General features: G+C 41.6%; 1 protein-coding gene across 6 annotated transcripts in view; it reads left to right on the top strand.

The window, feature by feature from the left end:
* Positions 1 to 24,982, top strand: part of Axn (protein axin) — a 29,694-nt gene extending 4,712 nt beyond the window's left edge. The window contains exons 3-9 of one of the 6 annotated variants that reach the window (XM_071792960.1): positions 19,527 to 19,682; positions 19,988 to 20,804; positions 21,193 to 21,357; positions 21,520 to 22,175; positions 22,262 to 22,575; positions 22,648 to 22,937; positions 23,020 to 24,982. In XM_071792960.1, coding sequence (XP_071649061.1) covers positions 19,595 to 19,682; positions 19,988 to 20,804; positions 21,193 to 21,357; positions 21,520 to 22,175; positions 22,262 to 22,575; positions 22,648 to 22,937; positions 23,020 to 23,146 — 2,457 coding nt within the window. In that variant the 5' untranslated portion in view covers positions 19,527 to 19,594 and the 3' untranslated portion in view covers positions 23,147 to 24,982. Of the gene's footprint in view, positions 1 to 17,304; positions 17,566 to 18,154; positions 18,331 to 19,526; positions 19,683 to 19,987; positions 20,805 to 21,192; positions 21,358 to 21,519; positions 22,176 to 22,261; positions 22,938 to 23,019 lie in introns of those variants that run through there. The other 5 variants (XM_071792958.1, XM_071792959.1, XM_071792957.1 and 2 more) reach the window with 5 other exon arrangements.
* The last annotated feature ends 47 nt before the right edge of the window (positions 24,983 to 25,029 follow it).

The following is a 25,029-nucleotide window of genomic DNA, read 5'->3' as shown; positions in this document are numbered from 1 at the left end:
GAGAGAAAGAGACGAGCGGCACGCATGGCGGGGTACGGTTTGGGAATCCCCCGGAGCACGACACCGCTGAAGCGTCGACAAAGTAGCTGCTAGGGTTCTCCTCATCTTCCTACTCCACCTTCGCGGTCGTGCCATCGCGTTTGATACCACGTGCTTCTCGTCGGGATAAAAAGCGGCCGACATCGGCAAAGCACGGGGGGAGGGGGAAATTCCTCCCTATTTCGATATCAAAGACTCTCCAGCGAGAACCCGCTAAAACGATGCTCTTTGACATCACAAAGCTTCGGTGTTCCCTCCATCCCCCTCTTAACCTTTCTCTTTGCCCGCGGTGTCGCCCACTCGCTCTTTCTCTTCCACTTTTCTCGAGTCCGTTTCTTGTTTGCCGCAAACGCCGCCCCGGCACGCCAAAGAAAGTGACTTACGTCGTATATACACTTGGTGCTGTCAACGTCGTCGTCGTCGTCGTCTATAGGCAATATTTTCTCACCGAGATCACGCCGCGCGGGTGAAAGGGGAGCCCCCTTTAAAGTGTCGCGGCTCCTCGACCACGTGAGATACCGCCTTTTCCTTTAATCCACTCACGTGCGCGAGATTTGTGGATATGTGTGTGCGTGTACGTAACGTTTCTTTTTGGCCACGGGCGATAAAGACGTCGCTTCTCGATCGACGATTTCGAAATCTATTTTTCTCCCGACAAATGTTTAAAACTTCTACATGTATATGTCGCAGGGATTTCGTGTAATTCAAAAATTTCAAGTTTTTAACAGGGAAAGGGTGTATATTTTTTAGATATAAAATAAGCAACTTGATTTATTGAGTTTTTAATAATTTAACTGGCATTTAATAGTACAACTGCCAATAACACGCTGTACCAAAATTAAGGCACTATAAAAGTTTTCAATACGACTTTTTCTGTATCTTAGGAACTAGTGATAATGGACATAAGACCCTTTACCATCATACATTGCACTTTGAACTTCTGCTATTGATAAAAGTATTAATTTCATCATGGACGTAAATAATAGACTGAGCATTCCCATTGGAGATCTTCCGGCAAGATCTGAAGGACAGAAGATATGCTTGCAATGACGATTTCCTTTTCTAATTGTATCCTAACTTAAATGGTATAAAAGGAAATCGTAATTGCAAGCATATCTTCTGTCCTTCAGATCTTGCCGGAAGATCTTCAATGAAAATATATGCTCAATCTATTATATACGTCTATGAATTCCATTCTGACAAAAACTGGAGATACGATTCTTTATCTCTACGGTATAGATACATGTTCTTAAGAGAAATCATTTTATCGTTTTGACATATGACGTCAACCGTCAAAACGGCACGTAACGATTATCGCAGGACGCGCTGCCGCTAATGTAAACCGGAAGTATCGGGTGCCTTTCTGCGAGAGGGAAACGGCATGACGTAATGTCATTTCTCATCTGTCTCGTCTGCGTGCAATAATTGCCACTGTATATCGCCGGCCGGTTCTCTCTGTTGTTCTCTGCCGTTTGTCCGTTTCTCCTCGGTACCCTCCCCCCCTCCGGCTTTCTCTCGCCACTTCAGCCTCCTCCGGTGTGTGTATGTGTGCGTCGCTTCATCGCCGCCCGCTGTTCCGGCCGCTTTGATTCGCGTATCTATCGCAAAGCTAACCGCCGGGCGACGCTAATCGCCCGGTGAATTCGAAGTGCGCTCTCGCTCGAGTACCCTCGCTCTCGGACGAACGAGCGCCGCCGCGCCGCGCCGCGCGGTGCTCCTTCTTTCGAAAGTGCCGTGTCGACGAAGGGGGACACCGATAAAGGCACAATGAAACACAGGGTGTCCCGCAGCTTTGAAAGGATACCTCGACGTCGGCTACCCGACTAATTCGTTCTGGACAGAAATACCTAGTTCTTTTGTCGAGCTTTGCCAATCCTGTGCCGATTTTTGGAGAAAAACAAGTCGCCCGTCTCCGGGAAGTCTTTATGTTCATCCGAGCGGAAAAATGTTCCCTAGAAATCGCTCACTTTCATGTTATTCATAAGCTTCAAGAAATCACGCATGATAATCACAACGTAATTTGCGACTTTGTACGTTTGGAAACGTAGAAGATGTGACGTACCGCTCGAGGAGCGTACGGGAATTAAATTTGTCCCAAGCGTTGCCGATAATTGAATAATATGTCGCTGTATACAGTCTAATGCTATTATTAGCGGATATTATGATCGAATTTGCCTTTGTAGCAGCTGTATCGCATCGCATCCTTCTGCATGCTTCCGCTGACTGACTTATGTACCTGTCTACCGTTAATCTGCAAATTCTCTTCCCTCGCGCGCTAAAGTTACTCCTACTCGCGAATTCGTGGAATATCACGGAATTATAATTAAATTAAAAAATCCTCGAGGGTCAACAGTTAGCATTTTATTTTACGCTACGTTGGTTCGATTGCATTATACAGCGAATTCGTGCTGGTACTTATAGCGTATAAATGCGTCCTCGACGATGGAAACGCGAAGCGCGCGGCACGTAAATTTTTCAGCCGCGATACCGGAAGCGACGGTCGACGGAGACTATTGCCTCCTTATCCGGCTGACTGAATCTTTTAACGTCGGTAAGAGGCAAATCTCGTCCCGCTTAATCCCGTGTAAAAGTTTCGGTGGGTTTCGCCGGTGAATCTGCTGTCTCTCGACCTCTCTCTTTCTCCCTCTGTTTCTTTCCCTCTCGAACAACCGGTCGAAGTCGATCAAACGACGAAACTCGGAAAGAGCTATGCATTTTTTATCCGACGTAAAAGAAAACGCTCGTAAAACCCAGCGAGATTCTGCGCGTGTAATCCGCAATGCCGTTCTACGTTTCTCGGCACACAGCGAGATCTTAAACCACAGTTTTGTAACGATCCCTTACGATTCCTCTCTCTTAATCCCGCTGTGCAACGTAAACGTTATGGTTTTCGGAGTTTAACCGTGGAATTGTTAAAAAGAGAAGAATCGTGAATCGCTCATGTACTTTCGATCCGAGTTCGGAACGCGGATTTATCCCGCGTATCTCTCTCTCTCTCTCTCTTGCTCTCTCTCTCGGCTCAAGAGAGGAGCCTGGTTGCTCGGGCGAGTCTCGCGGTATTCTGTCGTCCCCCGGGCTCCCTCGGCCACGACGGCGATCCCGTTAACGAACGACGCCATTAAGGGCGCATTAACATATAATTTTCCGTGAGAAATTATAGGCGACTCAGCGCCGGGTTGCTTTGCACGGTGTTTATTACGCGTGTCCGCCGCATCGCGCGGCGCGAGAGCAAGCGGGTCCAGGACGAGAAAAAGAGAAAGAGAAAAGGATAAAGACGAAGCAAAAGAGAAGGAAAGAGAGGAGCAGGAGCGCCGCACCGGCGCGGCGTCCGGAGTCGATTGGCGGTGGCGAAGGAGAGAACGTCGGATCGTGATGGGGCTGACGCGGGGGGAGGAGGAGACGTAGAGGTTTTAAATCGCGTGATGTGTTAGTGCATTCATGCGAATCCACATCTTGCGCGGAGGGGGCTAAGGGGGGGCGCGAAGGGGGACCAGAGGAGCGCGCGTGTGTGGGATCGCGTGCGGCGGCGAGATCAAACGAACACGCTCCGTCTCTTTCTCTCTCTCTCTCTCTCTCTCCGTTCCGCGCTGACTTTCTCTCTCCTTCCATCTGCTCGAATCTCTCCTCTCTTTCTTTCTTTTTCTCTTCATCATCATCGTCGTCCTCGTCTCGTCGCGGCTTCTCCTTTTCCCTTCTCGGTCGCGCCCGAGCTCTGGCAAACACGCTACCAGTTTCTCACTTTTGCTCGCGCGAGCGCAGCGCTCTCTCTTTCTCTCTTTCTTTCTCCATCTCTCTTTCCTCCTCGACGACAACGTCGAACCGGCACCGGTTCTCTCTCGTTGGTCCTCGTCCTTTGCCTTCTGCCCTCTCCTCTTGCCCGACAAGGAGGAGCTGCAGGCCGCCGTCGCAGGCGCGATTCCATTATTATCGCCGATAGTTTAATTTCCATTAATTGCCGGGCGCGCGGGTTTCCCATGGAGTCTGCAAGATTAAAACGCTAACCCCTTTTAAAACTGATATTTTACCTGAAGAATTTGCCCGCGCGAGCGAATCGCTGAATTTTGGAAACGACCCGACTTCGAGAGCGTTAATGGTTTTCGAACTAGAGAGCTCTGAATAAAATCTAATACAATTTTTTAAAAATATTTTATAAAATATGTTACTTACAATAGAACAGTTTTATATTTTTCACGTAGCAATATTTTCTGTGTAAAATTTCCTATCAATTCCCCGACAATTTATTTTTATAGAATTACATTCTTCTAAAATATCGAACGATTCGAATCTTTTATTCTTGTATACATATATATCTATTTATTATCCAATTAGCGTGCAGAGTCCACGAATTTGAATGAATATAACATAGAAATATTGGAATTATTATTAACCCTTTGTTGTACAAATTTCTTTGTTAAATATATTTTGCTGAATTTTAGTATTAGGGTTTCTGGAGTTGCTAATTGTAAATTGTAAATCGAAATTTAATAAATTAAAATGACGGATTCAATATGACAACCAAATTGAAAAAAATTAACCATGACTTATTTGCGTATGAAATTTTATATGTAAGAGTTTTTCTGATTTAAAATCTGTAGTGAAAATTTGAAAATGGCGAATCCAATATTGAAGAAATTTTTGCTATTTTTTAATAAAAAATGTTTTGCTCTTCGTATAATCCTCAGGAATTTCAAATATAAATATACCGTTAAATATAAGTTAAATAGAAGTAATTTTTCAAAATTCTTACAAGAAAATCTTGTAAAGCGTCAAATTACAATTGTAATGAAATTTTATTTTAAAAGCGATAGATAAATTTAGAAATTATCAGTGGTAAGACCAAAAAACGGAAAAGTAATTACAAATTTTTGTTATTTATATACACATACAAGTCTTAGGAACGTAATGGTACCAAATATGTTAGACAAATCAATTATGAAATACCTAAAAACATAGGAAAACTGCGAAGAAATAAGTGTCCCTAGGACAAAGAGTTAAATTAATAAAATATGCAATAAAAGATTAAATATATAACGTTATAAAAAGAGTAAAGTTAAAATTATGTTCCAAACATGCAAAAGACAGATTTAGTCTGGAACAGGTGATTAGCCGCATCGTGAGTTCCGTTTTAAGAGAATTTCGTAACGGGGTCGTGTACCTGACAATCTCTTTAAATCGGTATTTACCGAAGTCGATAAGATTGTCGGGATGCCAGCTGCCGCTGTGGTTGAATCGCTCAACTGGGAAATGCCAAATCGCATTTCAGATGCACTTGATGCGTTGATTTAAGCTTGTCCGATGGCGACTAATTCAATATGAATCGATAATCTTCTTGAAATTAAGATTATATAAGAGTGTCTTTTCTCAAGCCGAACAGATCATTATAAAAAAATCTAATTTTTTTAGCGAATAACGTAAGATACGTATTTTAAAACTATTTGATATTCCGAAAAGAGGCATTCTGAAAATAAATGTATATTAGATGTATCAATATTGAAATCAATAAATTGGTAAAAACGAAAGGAGATCCGAAGGAAAAGAATCGAGTAAAGCTTAACTTTTCATCGCAAAGAGAAATTTAGAGCATGCCGACATAAATTTCTCTCTTTTTCTCTTTTTCTTTGTCAGAACACCTCGTGTGTATATATATATATCATTATCTTTCGAGATCGAGTGTCATCCGGCTTCTTTCGTTGACGATCCAACGTCGGCCCGGTCAAACCGCTGACACCTTTCAAGTCGCCGACTTTCTTCCCCTTACGTTTCCTCACTTTTCCGCTCTCCCCTCTCTCCTAGCCCCTCGCCTTCTTTCGGCTTTCGTATGTTTTCTTTGTCTTCTTCCCCGACTGTCACGCGAATTTGTCGCTTTATTATCACGTCGGTATATCTCTGAATCTTGCTTTATAGTTTTATTTTTGCAAACAAATATATGCTTCGATTTTCTAGTAAAAGGAAATACCGAAATTATGCAATAATCACGCCCGAATCTTTTCTAGGGCATTTAATATTAATGGATAAAAAATAAAATTTTTATTAAAATAATCTAACCAACGACTGCTATTTATTTTTTAAAATTATTAGCTTCTGCACACAATAGAGCACAGTTAGGAATAAGAATAAATATTTAATATTAGGAATCGGAATTAGATATAATAATTAAACGTAACGTACAATGGGAAAGAATAAAATACAGGATGTCCCAAAAATCTCGGAACGTCAAATATCTCGAAAAATATGGAAGATATAGAAAAATGTTTTAAACAAAAGTTGTAAGGTTTAAAAAAATCTATTTATTGACCTTATCACTTTGATCTTATGGTGTCATTAAGATCAAGTCAGGGTCACTTTGAATTTTATAAATTAAACTCCCTATGTTTTATTGCGTATTCTTGCCCAAGTCGAGATGTTTTCAAAACACTATAGTAAAGCTCTTTTTTGGTAAAAATGACTTGAGATATTTTAAATTTTGTCACGACATTTTTAATATAAAATATGAAATATCTCGTAAAGTATTCACTTTTCAATGACTTAACCATGATAATTTTATACGTAGAGTAATGAAAGGAATCGAATAATAATGTTAATTACATTTGCAATTTTGTGAAATTGTGAAATTGATTGGATCTACAAAATGCATCACATCTTTTTAAAATCTTTTAAAATAAATTTTTTTTACAACAATCGATTCCTTATGGTCAAACTGATAAGGTCAGTAAATAGATCTTTTTAAACCCTGTAATTTTTGTCTAAAACGTTTTTCCATATTTTTCATATTTTTTGAGATATTTGATCGTTCCGAGATTTTTGGGACATCTTGTATAAGATATTAATATAGGAATATTCCTACATTTATATATCCTAACATTTAATATTTATTACAGAAATATTCTTATACTTATATATCTTAATATTTAAAATTTTTCTTATTCCTAACATGTGCTCTATCGTGCGCAGGGCCTTAGATATGGATATGTTTTGGCGATAGTGGGGAGTGATAATGGTGACCGATGTGATAAAAATCGTTATTCGTCTTGATCGTAAAGGCGGTTAATAAATACCACCGAAAAATCTGAGTTTCCGTTTAAAGATCTTCTTAAGAATTTGCCCTTGTACCTGGACCCTATCACTTTTTTGTTCAGCGGCTTCGTCCACCAAGATCCCTCTTTCCTCTCCCTTTCTCCTTCTCCTGATAGAAGGAGAAAGAGAGGAGGGCATGAGAGAAGATCGGTCTGCTTGCGAAGGAAGGTGGAGAAGAAGAATAAGTGGGGGGATGCAGCACGATAGAGGAGAAGAAAAAGAGAAGCATGCTGCAAGGGACAGAGCGAGAGGGAGAGACGGAGATAATGCTCGCTCTTTTCCTTAGCTCCTACGGTCACTGTGGTTTCAGTCTCACCGTGTACGTTGCGTAGGACACAGGTCCTACAGTCCGGTCCTTCGTCATCTTCTCCGTTGGCCGCCAAAGTCTTCGATTCTTCTCTCTGGATTATTATTACGAGTCGTCCCTCGTATCCTTCGTCCTTCATGCCGAAACGTATCCCTTCACGAGAAACGTGATGTTTCGATGTTCCGAGTGATGTTCTGTTTCATGTTTGAAATATTTATCGTGTTCTCTGCCACTGTCGCTCTTACTACAAAATAACATTGAGATAAGCTGATGATCCAGGTAAACTGTTGCAAAAAAGAAATTTCGATTTATCTGACGAGATTTAGGCGATTATCTTGGCGCACAGTTGTCAGGAAATGATTTCCAATGGTGAAAAATGATCGTAATTTTAACGCGGAAGTAAAATCGGCTCGATGATCGGTTGATTCGTGATGAAGAGAAGAGAGAGAATGTACATCTGACAACGGGAGACTTCGATGCCTCCGTCTGGAAAATCTCGGCGCGAGCTGTGATGCTGTAGTCATTCAGGCACGATATTCGCATGCCGTTCGCATGATATTCATCGATAGAATCACGATCGTTACGCCGAGCACGTGCAGCACGATTTTCTTCATTAAAAAGAGCGGAAAAGAAGCAAAACTTCACGGTGATCCAAGGATAAAAATAATTTTGTGGAATTGCATCCGAAGAAAAATTCGAATTTGAACCACAACCGAACTTCTGAATAATTTGAAGGAATTCGAGATGTTTGTGTATCGATAGAATTCGAATTTAAAAGGCAAGAGCAAAAAGTGGAAGAGAGAGGGAGAGAGTTTGAGTTTTAAGGAAAAGTCTTTTCTGTGAATCGTGATAATTTTGTGAGAGAAACAATTTGTTTTTGTGATAACTTTGTGCATAGCCGCGAGTTCGTTGAGAATGGTACCGATATTATCGCACAATTGTTCCCGGCGGTACTTCAAAAAAGGCAGGTAGACGAGACGTCACGACCGATAGTCATCGGCCACGCACGACCCGACGACGATAATGATGAACGAGTCGCGTCGCTGAGTCCCCATGAACCGGCGCGGAGTTAAGGTATTAACTGTGGTGAATTACAGGAGACTATTAATTACGGCGCGCCAAACGGATCGTTAATCGCGACACCTATCAAAGGGGGGGGAGGAGGGCTCACTTCCGTTCTGCGAATTCTCATTATTATCGCGCGATATATAATATCCATGGGATCTGTGCTGTGAAGAACGTACGGCAAGCCTAATTGAATGTTCGCAACTTCAAAAAAACCATCTGCCATCTTTCTCCTTTACTAGAGGTTTCGTGTTAACCCTCCATTACCCTCGTTCGACAAACGAACTTTGCCGCGCCCTGTATACTGTATTAGTGCGGCGTTGTTTTTTCAGGGCACGTATTATGGAACTTTTCGGCAAGGATTCCAATCAGAATTATTCCGTTTTCCCTAAAAAAGAAAAAAACACAATAGAAATTTAAACTGAACAATTCCCATCGGAATCCATGTCAAAAAGTTCCATGATACGTGCCCAGATCAACACAATCTTAAGCCCGTATCACACTACGGGATTAAGATTGGATTGAAATACAATGGAGGGTTAAAGCGGCACGTGGATCCACGTGTTTGAAATTTTGAGTCAAAGCGTTGAAAAATTGCTCATTTATGGAGTACGACATGAAATTATTCTACCATTGTTTATCCATTTTTACGTTTATTAACAAAGAATATAGTGAATATCGTAATTATCCTAACATTTCCGGGTCAAAGTACTCGTATTAGCAACAACTTCTTAGCGATAACTTCTTTGTATACAAATATCACGCCGAAAAGAAGAGGGATGCACACGTCTCTTTAACTACCTTTAACTACTACGTAGTTTGTCATAACTCACTTAATCTCTTTGTCATCTTTTAAATGCTCTGCAGCGACAATGACATTGCCTAAAACGGACGGCATAGATATTTGGAAAACTCGAGATAGGTCAGGTAGTTGTTTGTTGGGAGGAGAAGGGGGGAACCGGCTTTGGTTAATACCGCGCTGAACGTCGTCCTTCCCGACGCCGCCACCTGGGGCGAGCGGCCCTTCAGAAGTTCCTTTGAAAGATTTGCAGCTCGAGTAGTATACCTCACCGTGAGGTGATGTGCGTGAAGTCATCTGACGATAACGGTGACACGCCTTTGATCGCTTCCGCCTTGTCTTCCACCGCGCCGTCATAACTTCCCCCTTGCCGGTCATATCGGTTATCTTGAACGGCCGTGTTCTCTCACAAGTATCGACAAGAGCCCGCCGACTTCATACGTGAGAAGAGAAAACTCGAATGTCCCGCGAAGTGTCACTGGTCCATTTCGTCTGCTTCGAGTTTAAAACTCCGTCTTTGAACTCTTGCTATATGAAGTAATGCCTGTGGATATATTAATAATAGGTATAATATTTATACCGAATATCATGGTGTGGATGAATGATGTAATTAATTGATAATTAGTTGCGTTGCCATTATATAGAGTGACTGAGACAAATCGCGGTCTATTAAGCGATATAATTAAATTTCAAATTGACTAATGATAACTTGTGATTTATACGATTGTAATAAGCGTGACAAGAAAATAGAAGAGTATTGATGTTAGAATAGCAATAATATCGTCTTTCATTTATCGATGGTCAAGGTCTCAAAAGCTGCGAAAAATTAGAAAAAAAATCTCGCGGTTCTCGCGGGAAAATTAATTCCGAAAAATTTGAATCTTTATTTTAAAATAAATAGGGAGTCTATGTGTGCGTGCTCTGAAAAGGGAACCGTAAGAAAGGAGGAGAAAAGTAAGGGGGTCCTCGGACATGTCCCCGGTCTCTTGGGCGCGTAAAAGAGATTTCGCCGACGTTGCTCTCCGCAGACGAGAGGCCGAAGGGATTCTCGCGGACAGAGAGGAGCGGCAACGGCGGGATAGAGAACGAGGAGAGAAGAAAGGAAGAAAGGGGGGAGGAGGATTGTGCGGGGCGCGCGCAGAGAGGGACGGAGAAGCCAGAGAGGGTTAGCTGAAAGGGTTAGCTGAATGGGAGCCGTGTGTATGCTTTCCTCGTTTGAGAAGCTTCGTATCGCCCAGGGCCGTAAGGGAATCACGCCGCGCCACTGTCCTAACGCGCCCCGCGATAAACCGCCCGCATAATTATTTAACACCCGTTAAGTGCGTCGCGTCACGACAACGGTTTTCCACCGCGACGTGTTCGACATTTGGCTCCATACGGCCATATATAGGCTAATGGTAAGCGGTCGATCGGTTTTCTCGCCGGTATTCGTACGGATTCGAATCGATGGCGGAGGGTTCGACGGCATCTCTAATACAGGGTGGTCCGTCACGCGTCGAGAAAATTAGCGTATGTGAGTTAGGTGTATAAGTGAACAAGGAAGGAAAAGTTTGCCTATAAAAATCAGTTGTTACTTTCAGCTTTATTAAATTGAATAATATAAGCGAGTGTACACACGAAAGCAAATGCTGCTTCGTTGTCGAAACGGGGATGCGGTACCAACGATGAGTTGAATTTTCGGTTCATTGGATCGGTATCTCGATCCGGAGGCGAAGAGGACGTTTACCTGCCCGCACGAACGGTTCTTCCTAGAAACATCCTCGTCCCGGGATGCCGCTTCTGATCTCTCGCAGAAGTTTTCCTGCCGTTACGGGAACTCTCTCTCTCTCTCGAAAAAAGCTCTCGTCAGATATAATCTCGATAGGCCCTAATTCCGACGCGGTAAACATCCTTATAAATGTAAAGCATTGAAAATCAGATTTGCCGAGATTACTGCTCTCAACCCCCGGGACGTATATCGCGTTATTACATATTACGGTTATCAAGCGATACCTTCTCCGGCGGGAAAAAATTCGAACTTTACGTTTTTTCATCTCGCGCTGTAAAAGCGCCGCTCTATAATTAGAATTTCAAATGCCTCGAGGAACAAGGAAAGGAAAAAGGAGGAAGGCGACGTGCTTTCATCAGCGGCGCTCGTTTCGAATCGTCGACATCATCGTCGTCGTCGTCGTCGTCCGCGGTGACGAACCGTCTGCTGCGTGTCGAACCGCGCGGCATCGGACCCCCGGTTACGCGCTCGGGACACCCGTTAGACCGCGCGGCGCGACGAGGGAAGGGCCCCGGAGACTCTCAAGCGGCGCGGCGCGGCACGGCGCGGCTTGCCGAGCGAGTGAGCGAGCGAGCGAGCGAGTGAGGCGTTCCGAAAACCTGTAATTACGGACCCGGCGTACATCAAGCGGTGCCGCCGCCAGTCGCCAGCCGCCGGCCGAGGCCTACGTCTTCCGTCTCTCTTTTTATATCCGTTTCTTTTCTCCGCCTTTCTCTTACCTCGCTCTCGCGCTTCTTCACCATCTTTGCCCCCCTCCTCCCCCCAGGGCCGTACTCCTATAGAGTTCCTATAATATAAGAGCTGCGACAAACCGCTACCATTTATAGGCGGAGCAATGTACCAACGCTAATTTTTTTAAATATAAATTGGATCCGCTGCATTTTCTTTCAATGTAACCCTCTGACAATTGTCAAGTTAAATTGACAACTGTTATCATAAGTGTAAGTATAAATATAGGGATGACGCGTAGTTTCATGTGAGCGCGAATGATTAGAACTAGAAAAACTTAGGTCCGATCCCGGGTTTTATTCCACATGCAATATACGTACAGGGAAAGAATAAGCCTTTCAGACTGCGGTGGGCTTTGGGTTATTCCATAGATTAGTTAATTAACAATATCTGACAAAAAAATATAGTTGTCTATGAGTAACAGCTCAACCAATCAGAAGTCATCACACTATGTCGCAACACTTGTTATAGGAACTCTACTATAGATCGGAGTACTGCTTTAAACATTATCTGTACAAAGTGGCTATATGCCAAGCTATATACCTGTATATAGCAATTTATTAAAGGAAAATAATTATTTTTTTTACTCTTAAATAATTTTAAATCGTAAACTGCTTGATTGTATGTAAGCAGTTGGTGACAGCAATTAATAATTCTTTAAATTTTTTATTTTAGACGAAGTTATAATATCAGGAATAATTATATGCGTTGTTTTAAAACAAATTGCTTTTGTTTTTATACTATACATATGTATTATCTATCATATATTATAATTATATTTCTTATTCTTTTGGAATTATATACCTATACACGAGCTAAAAGCTCATTTTTAATTTCTGGTTCGCGAGTTTTAATCGAGGTTTTAATAACAAGCATGATGAATGCAACTGACAATATCTGGGGAGATACGAAGGAATCGCGCGTGGTACGGCCTTGCTTCTCTCTTCGATCTCTTTTTCTCCACTTCTCTTCTTTTCTTCCAAAAGTACCGCCGTACCTGCGTCGAGGGCCCAACTTACCTATACGCCTCTCTACTCCGCTTCTCTCTTTTCGCTCATGCTTTCTCTCGCCGTGTCATTCCGTTTCTCTTCTTCTGCTTGCTATTGCTACCCGTCGTTCTGAACCTTCCCGGTTCAATTTGAACGGTATTTCAAGCTCTAGTTACGCAAAAGATTTGATATTCTTCACCATCTGACGACTATCGCGATAATATTCCTAATTAAAAATTATGGAAATTCTTTAGGAACTTTTATTCTAATTAAGTTTAATTAGCAATCTATATTAGTGGATCATATCGTTCAAAGATCGAAAATTGAATAATGATGAATGTCAATTGATGCACCGACCCTTTTTTAAATAATACTATACAAATTAATACTGCAATCTTATTAATCCTTTGGCGAACAATTACCGATGTGAGCTGGAGGAGCGTATTGGTAGAGGAGACGAGAACAGAAAGTCGCGGTTTCCTGAGGGATTCGTTCGATCGCGACGCACAAAAAGCCGGCGTGTCAGCGGCTGCATAGAGAGGTGTATCGCCGGATGGCCTTTAAGATTCCTCTTCGTCCGCTGATGCCTTTCTTCTTCGCTCTCTCGCTCGCTCCTTGCCTCCCTCCCTCCTTCCCTCCCACCCTTGTCCGCGTCTCTCGTTTTTTGAAAGAATCTTAATCGCTCGCGCCGATAAACGGACCTCGCGAGAATCGGGAACGACCGACCGGCGCGGCGCGGCGACTGGCCGTAGCCATTCTCGCTTCTAATTCTTTCCAGCCACCACCGTCGTTCCTGATTCTTTTAGCTCTAATTTCAATTAGAATTCAATACAGAGTTCTACATAATTTTATTATATTAATTTTCTCCATAATTTTATTATTCTAAGATCTTTACTGAATATTTGTTATTTTAATAATCAGTAATCAATCTAAGGATTTTGTAATAATAGTTTTAATTATAGACTTCAAGTAGTTTTAATTATAGTTATAGCGACATCGTTTAAGTGAGATAAATGAAAGAATATCGCTCTTCACGCAATAATGAGAAGTGGAAAACCGATTGTTCGAATATAGGGAAAATTCACGGAGAAGCAGATTTGCCACGAATCGTCACACATCGAGTGGCTTCGAATGAGCAAATCATTTCGATGATCCTCGGCGAGACGACGGTTTCAAAGCACATTCCAGGCAATCCCGTCGCTGTGCGACATCTCACACGGTAAAAAAGGCCCCAAAGGGGCTTCGACAATTCTCGTCTCTCCTCGTTTCCTCCACCACTTCTCTCGAGAATGCTTTTTTCCCCGCGAACCAACCAATTGAACGCGATATGCGTTTATCTTTTGAGGTGGAAATGCCGTTTTGTTATTAAATGTGATATTCTGCAATGCATATTGAATTATTGAAGTATTGCACGAGACATTTTATATCTCAATGTAAAGTTTAGAATTTCCGGATGTTTATAGGAAGATGTTTATCTCTGTATTTTTGTCGAATATATTTTTCTCTGTTTAAAACTTTAAAAACAATTTTTTAACAAATAATTTTTAGGACCTTTTAAATAAATTTATTTAAAAAATTAATTTTAATAAATTATTTTTAGGAGTAATTACAAAAGAAATCTTCTAAAAGTAAATGTTACAGATAAAATTCCAAAAATGTGTCGTAAAATAAAATTAAATGACAGTTTTAATTAGCGTAATATGTAGATCTTTTACCATATCGGATCTTATTTCAAAAGTTACAACTTTTGTAATACTGATAGTATTCACAATCAGTTTAAAACGCTAAGACTACGACTTTATGAGGCTTTACTTTGCTCTTTCCTTTCTTCGTTTGCATTTCTGGTCGTCGTGTAATACATATTCGTGAGATATTGGTACAGTTAATTCCATCTGCACTTCCATTGCACTTTCGTCGGTAATATCGCGATTCGGTAGACGATGGCCCTTTATCGGCTCTGGGACATATCGGGACGACAACCGTTTCTCGAATTGTACGCCAATGACAGTGAACGACACCGCGAGGCTCTCGATGACGGATGATCTCGTGATTATCAACTGCATCGCGTCTCGTGACCTTCGTTATCCACGCTCATTTTTAGAGCTCGAGGTGCAAATGAATCCCAATCAATATTGATTGTGGGTATATATACGTGCTAAAATTTTTACAGCATCGAGTTTCACGCAAAATTTTATGCAAAATTAAACATGAAATTCTTACGTTAATTCTTTATCCAAATGTCATTCGGCCAAATCTAATTAAACTATAAATGACAACACCGAGGCACGACGAAGAACTTGCGATTTTTTCAAGCGTCGTTTTTACGAAACAAATCTGCACAGAGATACAAAAATCCGAGGGTCAGATATTCGGCGACACGTTACAGGCCCGGATATTGGCGGTGACCGGAAACCGCGCGATTTCTTTGTGCCTATAGAATCGGAAGTCACGGGGGCGTGAATTTTAATATCATTCGCGTAGGGACGAGGAAGAAGCACCTCTCGCGTGAGAATTCCTCACGTGGATTCCTCGCGGAATCCATACGGAGGAAACCATATGTAGCACGCTTCGGCAAATCTTAATATCTCGTCGAACGCATGTCCCTTTTTATACCTCCGCGGTATTTCGCTTCCTCGGGAATCGCGAGATCGACCACGATGTCACATCGACCGCGCAAAACGTGATTTCACGCTGGACGAATCGCGATTTTATTGTGGAATCTGCAAGCGAACCGAGTATTTTAAACCTTTTCGGTAACACCATATGTGAAATATTTATCGAGAATATAAAACATAGCGCACTCCATGTAAATATATTTTTGTTGCAAAGCGAATGTTTTATTTATTTAGCATTTAAATACTGAAAATCGTCTTTTTTCCTGCAACAAAAAATGGAAACAAAGCGAAACTAAAAAATTTGAGAAAATTACAATTATCATATCATAGATTTTACATTCTCGGCTTTAAGGAAAACGCAAACTGATGAATGAAATGCAAAAGGAAGGAAAACAATTTCTCTCAGATAAAAATCTTACGCGTGTAACCCCTGGAGCGTCGCCGAGCCGGAAAAGCTTTAATACATTTCCAGTTCTGAGATCGCGAGGGTTAAGGTCATTAATGATAAAATGGGACGGCGACAAGTGGTGGGTGGTGGAGGTGGAGGTGATGGCTGACGGAGCATACAGATAACTGTTTCGTAATTTGTTAGCGCGCGCGAAGTCTAACTACCGGGCGCGGCGCGAAATATAATAATTTTAATTTGCACCTTGCGCACACCCCAACCTCCTTTCCCCTCCTCATTTTATGCCTGCCTAATGACGTTCGTCGTTGTAATTATTCGATGGAGCGCCGCGGTCGCGCTAACATATAATTAAAAGAAAGCGAACGCGCGAATTATCGGGACGAGACCACGACGACATAAATCTCCTCCGCGAAGATGAGCTTCGTTAAATCTTAATTCTAATCATTCCTGATTTGCATACTCCCTTCCCTACGTAAATAAGTAAGAGAGCAGGCATGCATAACGTTTTTTGTCGACAATTGAGAATTAATATTTATTTGCAATTAGCGTTAAATGACATTGATCGTCTTCAAGGAATGTTACATTTAACTTTTCGAATTAAAAACATTTTGCATTGTTATCTATTTGAAATATAACAATACAGTTTTCTATAACGCTCTAATATTAATGTGTCAATTTTTAGTATTATATTTGAAATTTTAATTTTTTTAAATTGTACCTCGTAGAAATTTAGAAAATTCTTAATTAGGAAAATTCTTCGAATCATATGCCGATTATGTTCTTCTGGTACTTTTTCAATTTTTGGAGGGTTTGGAGTCTCGGAAATTGAGATTCTAGGAATTCTCGGAAATCTTGTAAAATTCTTGGAATTTTAGATAGTGCAACCTCCTTGCAGATTATGATCTCCTGATACTTTTTCAATTTTCGTGAGTTTAGATTTTCGCATTTAAACTTTCAAACTTAAAATTCTAGGAATTGTGATTTTTAATATCTTGGTTAATGGAGCGTGTGGGTTTAGACGGTTATAATTATTTATAAGACAAGTGTTTTGTCAATTTGTATCTAATTTTAGCTTTATTGAATTAAAAAAAAAATTACAAAATTTACATTTGCACGCTTTTTGATATTGATTCTTATGCTCTGTCGGCAATGTCGGTAACTACCGACATTACAGATACAAAAATTGTGAAGTTACAAATTTTTTTTTGGAAACGATCGAAAGATGAACGAGCACTTCTGTATCCGTCGTGCTCGCAAACGATCGGCAATACAGATTCACCTTTGGATTTCAAATTGGTGTCACCGTCGCGATAGGTGGCGACACCGGCTTGATGCGCGAACGGAACTCGAATATTTCGAGCTATACGTTACGATTTCGAAAGAGATCTCCACGATCGATACTAATATCGACGCTTTTCGACGAATCGAAATGCGGGTTCCCTCGTTTCTTCGGCAGGCGGAGGGGGCGGAGAGTACAAGAAAAGAAATGCGATTCGGCGATGCGCGTCCTCGGCAGCGATTGTGTCGTCGCGAGGCTTCTCTCGCCACCACGAGGAGGATATTTCGCCGAATAAATCGAAGGCGTCCGTCCACCCGTTGGAGGATGAACCTGGAGAGATTCTTGAACAATGAGGAGATGCCTGCGGTAGAACTGATACGGCTGGAAAAGCCTCTTAAGTTAATACCTGGTCGTCGTTGCTGACGAAACGTTTTCTTTCCCTTTCATCGGGGGATATCGCGTTCAACCAGTCCACCTTCGACTCGCTCGGAAGAGGTACACCTGCAAACAAACAGGAATTTGCTGATTATTATTATACGTCCACTGACCGTTTGAAAGCGTGGGTGCGCTCAATCATTCGACCTCTATTACCGACGATTCGTTGATGGTTTAAATATATTTTTTGTTTTCTTTATTCATCAATATAAAGAAAAAGAAAACAAATATATTAACAGCAAGATAAAGTTATTTGTGTACACAGAAAAATTATGAGGAGAATTTATATAGGTTTTCTAACGCCAATAGATTCTTTGTTGTGTTGTAGGCATTAGGATACAGAGACATGTCCTTAAAATTAATTGAGATATTCCATGATTATTTCTCTAGGTTGTATTTTGTAGTTTAACAGTAGTGAGATAGGTGTTTATAATTAATTCTGTAAAAATATTTGGTGCCAGACATAGGTAGGCAGACTAGAGAGTCTCGATTCATCTTCAATGAGCAATGCGAGAAAGGATTTTAGCGAGGCGTTTTGCTGTCGGAGTCGACATAGGTCACAAGGAGTCTAGACGCTATCCCTACCCTGCCTATCGCCATATCAGCGTAGCTTCAGTCCTGGTCAGGACGCGCAGCCTTGGTTCAGTGTGCCTGCAGCAGTGCTATCGAAGCCATCGAAAGCATCCTAGGCTCATTCTTTATGATATAACAAAGATTTAGCAGTGTTTGTGGTATCGGATAGATTCACTTTTGTCAGAATCATAATAGATCTTTGTATACTTGGCAAATTTGAAGGCTGTCTGTGTTAGACTCACCACCAAGATGGTATGTACTCTGATATTCTTCTCTTTTGATTCAGGTAAATGTGCGGTGGAGCGAGATGATTGACTATGACAGGTTTTCATTTCATATTTCTGCCTTTGTATGGATCAGGATCAAGTTTCCATACTCATTCGAGGGCTATAGCTTCTCTCTCTCTCTCTCTTTCGAATAGCCCTATGATATTGATAGCATTATGTCGAAATTATTTCGTCATAAATTGTTCCGAGCTGGTGATACAAGTCAATTATGCTTTGTGTACTTTTGTGAATACATATAGAATACTCCTTGTGGATCTGTAATCAAGACTGTGTATGTAACGTGAAAATTTCAAGTTTTTTAGTGTGATTTGTACAGCGATATGTGTTGTATAGTGCAGTGAAAGCAGTTCTTGTGAATTAATTATGTATACAAGGGGTAATATCTCTTGCTCAAGTGGATAGTTGCACATTTGCCGTTCGGGCTGAAGTATGGCCCATATGAACCATATTTCAATGCCCTGTCATAACAAAGGAAACGGGCCCTACAGGCATAATAGGCCTTTTTTTCCCCTGATTGCCTTACCTCATAAACCTATTAATATTTTTCCACTGTGTTAGAGCTCAATTTCAGTTAATAGAGGATATTAAACTCGCAATATGGATTTTTAGGACTGGCAAGTACATTCAATAGCTTGCGTTATAGGTTTTGTCGATCAATACAAATGGTCTGCGCAACAGACCAATAGGGGTTGTGCATATATACATGTACACGCAAAAATGCATCCCTCTGCGCAGCTTGCCAGGAGATGGTCTATAGTTTCTCCCACTATGCTCCACCCTTAAGGTTCCTGGCAACAGAAAAAACCTCCCTTAGCTGCTTAATTGAGAGATATGACTCACTACAGGGCTCGATCGATCCAGCATCCCAGATTTCCCTCCTTTGTTAGCGTGTACCAGCTCCACTCTTTCACAGAAATATGACTGCATTAAAGTCAGTAATATTTAGGGAACGTGACTGCCATAGATGATTCTTATTTTTATTTGAATTCCACATATTGAAGAGTACACTCTTCATATGTCATTATAAGTGAGATATATATCTTGACAGCCGTTATTTCTACTTAAATACAATTTGTATCTTTGTCATAAAAATGCAAAATGTAAGATTTATGTTATAAATGTAAGATTTATATTCTAAAATTTATTTATTTACTGTTTTAGGTTGGGACTAACCATGTCCACTAAGAGGCATCGCGGGCAAAAATTAAGCGTAGATAACAAAATAGCACATGAAGGCCGTAATAGATAGAATGAGCGCATCTCGGCAAAGCGAAGCGCGTTGCTTCAGTGAAAACTCTCCCAGGCCGCCAGTGCCAGGTAAGACAAAATATACTTAAACAAAAAAGTAGAAGAAATTACATATTAATGCACGTATAAAAGAAAATCAAAAGAATGTGAAGCTGTTTGTTTACATTTGTTTAAGAAATGCGATTGTAGCTCTAATTAAAAACCTATGTTCTTTAAAAACGAGATTTTTTAAATAAAATAATCAAGAATTTGTTCAAATATCTTCAAGATAAATATTTTTTAAAGCTACAATTGCTTTTGTAATATGTTATATTACAAAAAGACTATGTTGATATGTTGAAATTGCATTGCAGCAAGTACTTTGTATGCTTTAGGAGAAGAAACTGGAAGCTATGGAAGCTATGTCAGCCGGATCCGTCCACAGAGCCCCGCTCTGACGCCAAGACGCTCTTCTTTCGCAACACCGCAAGCCTCCGGCGGTGGTTGCGATGTTTCCGCGCCATTGGGATTTGAGCCGGAGGGTTGTTGCGGAACCACTACCATGGAGGGCAATTCGCCCCCTGCTTACGCACGGTGGGCGAGAAATCTGCACTCCCTGTTAGAGGATCCGGTGGGTTTAGAGCTGTTCAAGAGGTACCTTAGTCAGGAAGGGCATTTGGATCCGCTCAACTTCTGGTTCGCCTGCGAGGGCCTCAAAGAGCAGAAGGACATGGAGAAGATCTCGCAGTTGGTGAAGCTCATCTATCGGAGGTTTTTTCTCAAGTCGCAGCTAAGCATACCGGAGGATGTGATGAAGGAGGCGGATCGACGGGTCAAGGAAGGCCGCGCCGATCACAAGGTGTTCGACATCGTGCAGTTGGAGGTCGAGCGGCTGATCAACGAGACGACATATCCCAACTTTCTTCAATCTGACGTGTACGTGCAATACGTTCAGTCCTGCCAGAATCCCGATTCCGGCGGTTGCCCGAGCTCGAGCTCGGGCAGCCGCGAGATGTCCATCTCCTGCGGACCGAGTCTGCTGCCCACCGTGCACGAAGACAGCGAGTACATCGGCACCGGTTGTGTACACATGCACAATTCGCACTCGACCGGCGGGACGCCCGGGGAATTGAGATTGACCAAAGATGTGCTAATGGCTACCCAACAGAGTAGAGCGATGGATCTACGACCGAGGCCAGAAGCGTACGCCGGGTAATGCGCTTTTCATGAAATTATCGAGTCTTATTAAAATACCATTCGTTATCTGTATAGTACGCTTCAGATCAGTCCTGCGAATGCCTTAACAATGCTGTCGTTTTTGTCTTCCTTTCTTTTGAAGCTTGATGTGATGAAACTTGCATAATCTGAATTATATTTTAAGTTTACATTTTATCGTTAGCGATTTCCAAAGCGATTGACGTTGCCAGAAAATAGATTCGCTGTTCTATCCCTCAATAACGTTTTTTGATAGTTTGTCCATATGCAGGATATGCAAAATTTCATTTTATTTATTTTTTTTTTGTTTGACGGATAACCATGATATTTTTATTTGTCTTTTATTTAGTTGTTATTGTTTTGCTATTTTGCGTGGCACTTATAGCATTTACTTGCAACATGGGGCTAGTCCGTATCACATGCACGTATCCAGATTGCACGCACAATATTCCTCCTACAACCCAGTATCCAGACAGGATTCCGAGCTTCAGAGTTTGAGCAGTGATGCACGTACCGAGGTGGACAATGTCTCCCTCAACAGCGGATCCATGTAAGTTCTATTTCTCATTTTAATTTTACACAGCGTTCTTTGATTTTGCACCCGAGATAAAGAGTGGAGGATTTCTCCAATTTTGAACTTCATTTATTTTGCACTTGTTGCATTGTGTAGTGCATTACTAATCCGTATGTATTTGTAATTTGTCACCCGCAGGGATGGGACGAGCAATAGACAGAGGAGCAAGAAGCAATACAGCAAGCAATCTAGTAGGGCAATTAAAGAATCCGCGAATATAAATCGCGAGTCCATGGCACATCATGTTGTCCCACGAACCCAGCGTATGGCGTCCCCGAAGCAGATGACGGCGGAGCAATTCGCGGAAATGCTCACGCAGAAATTGGAGATCCTGGTACGAGAGCAGAAGGCCCACGAGAAACTGGAGAAATATCTGTATCAAGAGAACGACGTGTCAAATGGTAACGATACGTTGGTCGAAACTGGTGGAGCTCCCAAGACTCTCGGTGATGCGCTGAAAGAAAAGCTGTCTGTAGAGGAGGACAGTGATCAGGCGATTCTTGACGAGCATGTATCTCGCGTCTGGTCAGATCAGACACCCTCAAGGTCACCCAGGCTCTCGCCCGAGAGAAGGCGTCCCGCTCACAATCATCCACGGCCTTACAAGCAGAGGAAAGAGAAAGATATGGACTCCACGTTCTCAGTGGATAGCGGTAATATTCACGACTTCCCCGAGGGTAGCGATCTTGTCGGTGCCGGTTCCATGAGTTCACTAGGCTCACATTTGCCCAAATCTAAATCTGTGCCATCAGATTACTCCGATTTCCTCCACAAGCAGGACTTGCATATTCAAGGTAGATATAATGAATGGCGGCCTGCGCGTGCATTGTGTACGCGAATTGTGATCGTTATTAAAATAAAATTTTTTTTTTTTGCGCAGGCCACGACCAAAGATTCCGAAGGTCGGACATGACGAGACGATCAGCCACGAAAAAGTCAATGACAGAGCTAACAGATAGCGGGGTAAGCGTAGTCAGCGACGTGCAGCCTTCCATAAATAAGGACGTTCGTCTGATGCCTCGGTTTAAAGAAGACAAGAAGGTTGATTTGAAGCACAGTAGTCGTCACGGCAAGAGGTACGGCTCGCGTAGTGGGTCCTTGGAAAGGCCAAACAGAGAAACCTGGAGTATGGGGGTACCTGCTCAACCGTTCGTTGCTGATCCGGGAATGCCACCTCTGACACCACCTCACACGGTGAATATGAGCTGTTCTTTCCCTTCTTTATTTGGCAATGAGATGTATGCGTCACGGATAACTATGTCACAGGTTATACAACTGGAGGAGACTTGTAGAAGGCTAATGGAGGAGAACAAGGCGCGCACTAGTTGCAAGCAACGACACATCAACGTTTCGAAACAGGCGTACGAGTTCGCGTCGCAGAGTCAACCGTACGTCCAATCCAATCAGTCCACTTTGAGGAAACCGAAGCAGGACGATTTCACCACTGTTGTGTTCAGTTTCTGTGACGAGCAATTCCCTTACAGGACCAAAATTCCTGGTCACAACGTCACGTTGAAGCAGTTCAAGGAGTATCTTCCGAAGAAAGGGAGTTATCGGTAATGCAACGTTGCTTAACGAGAGACAACTCAAATTAATAATTTCGTGCATTTTAATTACTTTTTTTTTCTTTAATTGCAGGTACTTTTTCAAAACGGAATGCGAAGACTTAGATATGAAAGTCATACAAGAGGAGATAACGGACGATGCCGAGGTTCTGCCACTGTGGGAGGGCAAAGTGATGGCGCAGGTTAAGGCGCTTGAATAATAGACTGAATAAAAGGAAACGAAACCGAGCGCGAAATGCGCGTATTCTGACCAAGTGCCGCAATAAATGTTATTTAAGAGACCCGCCACTAAGCCGGCAGCCGACGCGCGCTCGGTGTTTATACATATATACATATTAACGCTTGTCACGCGGCCTCTTTCTCATAATTGCCTAAGAAAGTAGTTTTAATCGATGAAAAAGATAAAATATCGGAGTCGAGCAATATCGTTTCGTGCGTGAACGTTGCGGAAAAATTAAGAAAAGAAAGGCCTCACATTAAATTCTGCCGGTCGAATGTCCTCGAAAGTATCTCGTAGACTTTGTTGACATCACAAGTACAGTAACTATTTCATTGTGGGTTCCTTTCCGCTCAAATATTTTTTAATAAGACTTTGTTAAGGTGTTACTTTATCGGCTGAAGTTTCGAATGCGAGTTTCACTCCAATGATGATTCTTAGAAGATTTTATCGGATCGTAACGCACTGTTTTCTAGCCTCACTGATAAGGTAGACAATAACTTGAATTAAAAAACCATTTGAGCGGAGATCAGACCAGAGTGGGATTAGAGCCGTACTCTTTTCATTTCTCATCATATTTATACTTTCACATTTATTCAGAATAGAGAAAGAGAGAAGGAAAAGATGTTCGTTTTTTTTTGGTGATAAAATTACTTTGTCAACGAATTTTGTGCGACGGACAGATCGCGCGACACAGCGCTCTATTGTACATAATTACTATGTAACGATTTTGATGACAATGCTATGCGTTTTGTCGGTACGGGTTTTGCCAGATGAGATTATTGTTTATAATTTCGCCTGGCGCGATACCACACTTTCACGGGGTAGTTTGGACGAGAACGGCAACACACGTCGATATACCGAATACATTGTGACCGACTAAACAATTTCTTCCTCTCGAAGACTTCCCATAGTTCCCCACACGACTGTACAAAGGATCCGCGTAGTTGATCGCCTTAGCAAGGTCCGCGTAGGCACTAGACTTACATAGGAAAGGATAATTATTACAAACTAGCATCTAATATATCGCGTATGAAATATATTACATATATTTCATGTAAATACGAGACGTCGCCTCGTATATAATATATGTAATGTGTCTTTACGTACGCGCGATACATTGAAAAGAAATTGCGAATCATGTTTTTTTTCCCGTTGTGCCACTACCGTCACCGTTGCATTACCGTCATCCATTCGATATTGTGAAATGAAGTTCACCGAGCGTAGCCTAATACACGGGGCGATATTCGTAGTACGTGTCAACGCGCAGTTGGCATCGGGACGGCAAACATCGGTGGAGAAAAGAAGAAAGGAAGATCATTAGCGTTTAGATTGTAATAACGTTTGTATCAGGTGCGGAAATATGTGCCTTTTTAGCGCAGTAAGGTCGAAATAAGTCTAAGAGAGATGGTTAAGAGATATTTATAAATTGCAAAGTGTACAGGGGCCCAATCCTGATAGGAAAAACTTGTGTCCGATATTGAATCCCAAAATTGTATCTATGTCGATTTATCGGCGAGTTTAGTTTTTTTAAACTCGTTCATCGAAACCGATTGTCGTATTTTATTTAACTCTTTCAGTTGTAGAAGTCTGAATTATTCAAATTTTATCTGTGTTTCACGTGTGAAATTGTGAGGACTTTAACGTCTCACGTTAAAATGTTCGATTGTATAAAGATCGCAGTAGTGTAAGAATGTACCTAATCTATTTCGTCTTTCGATTTGGAAGAAAAAGATGTATAAAAATGAGAGCTCTTTTATCAATGGAAAAAAAGAATAAAGCTCGAAACTGAAGGGATTAAATTAGAACACACAATTATTACATTGTACAATGAATTGCGAAAAATGCCGGATGGCCCTCGATCGA

This window comes from Temnothorax longispinosus, chromosome 11 (assembly GCF_030848805.1).
Source record: "Temnothorax longispinosus isolate EJ_2023e chromosome 11, Tlon_JGU_v1, whole genome shotgun sequence".
NCBI classification, from domain to species: domain Eukaryota; kingdom Metazoa; phylum Arthropoda; class Insecta; order Hymenoptera; family Formicidae; genus Temnothorax; species Temnothorax longispinosus.
This window is presented reverse-complemented; position numbering and strand designations above follow the sequence as displayed.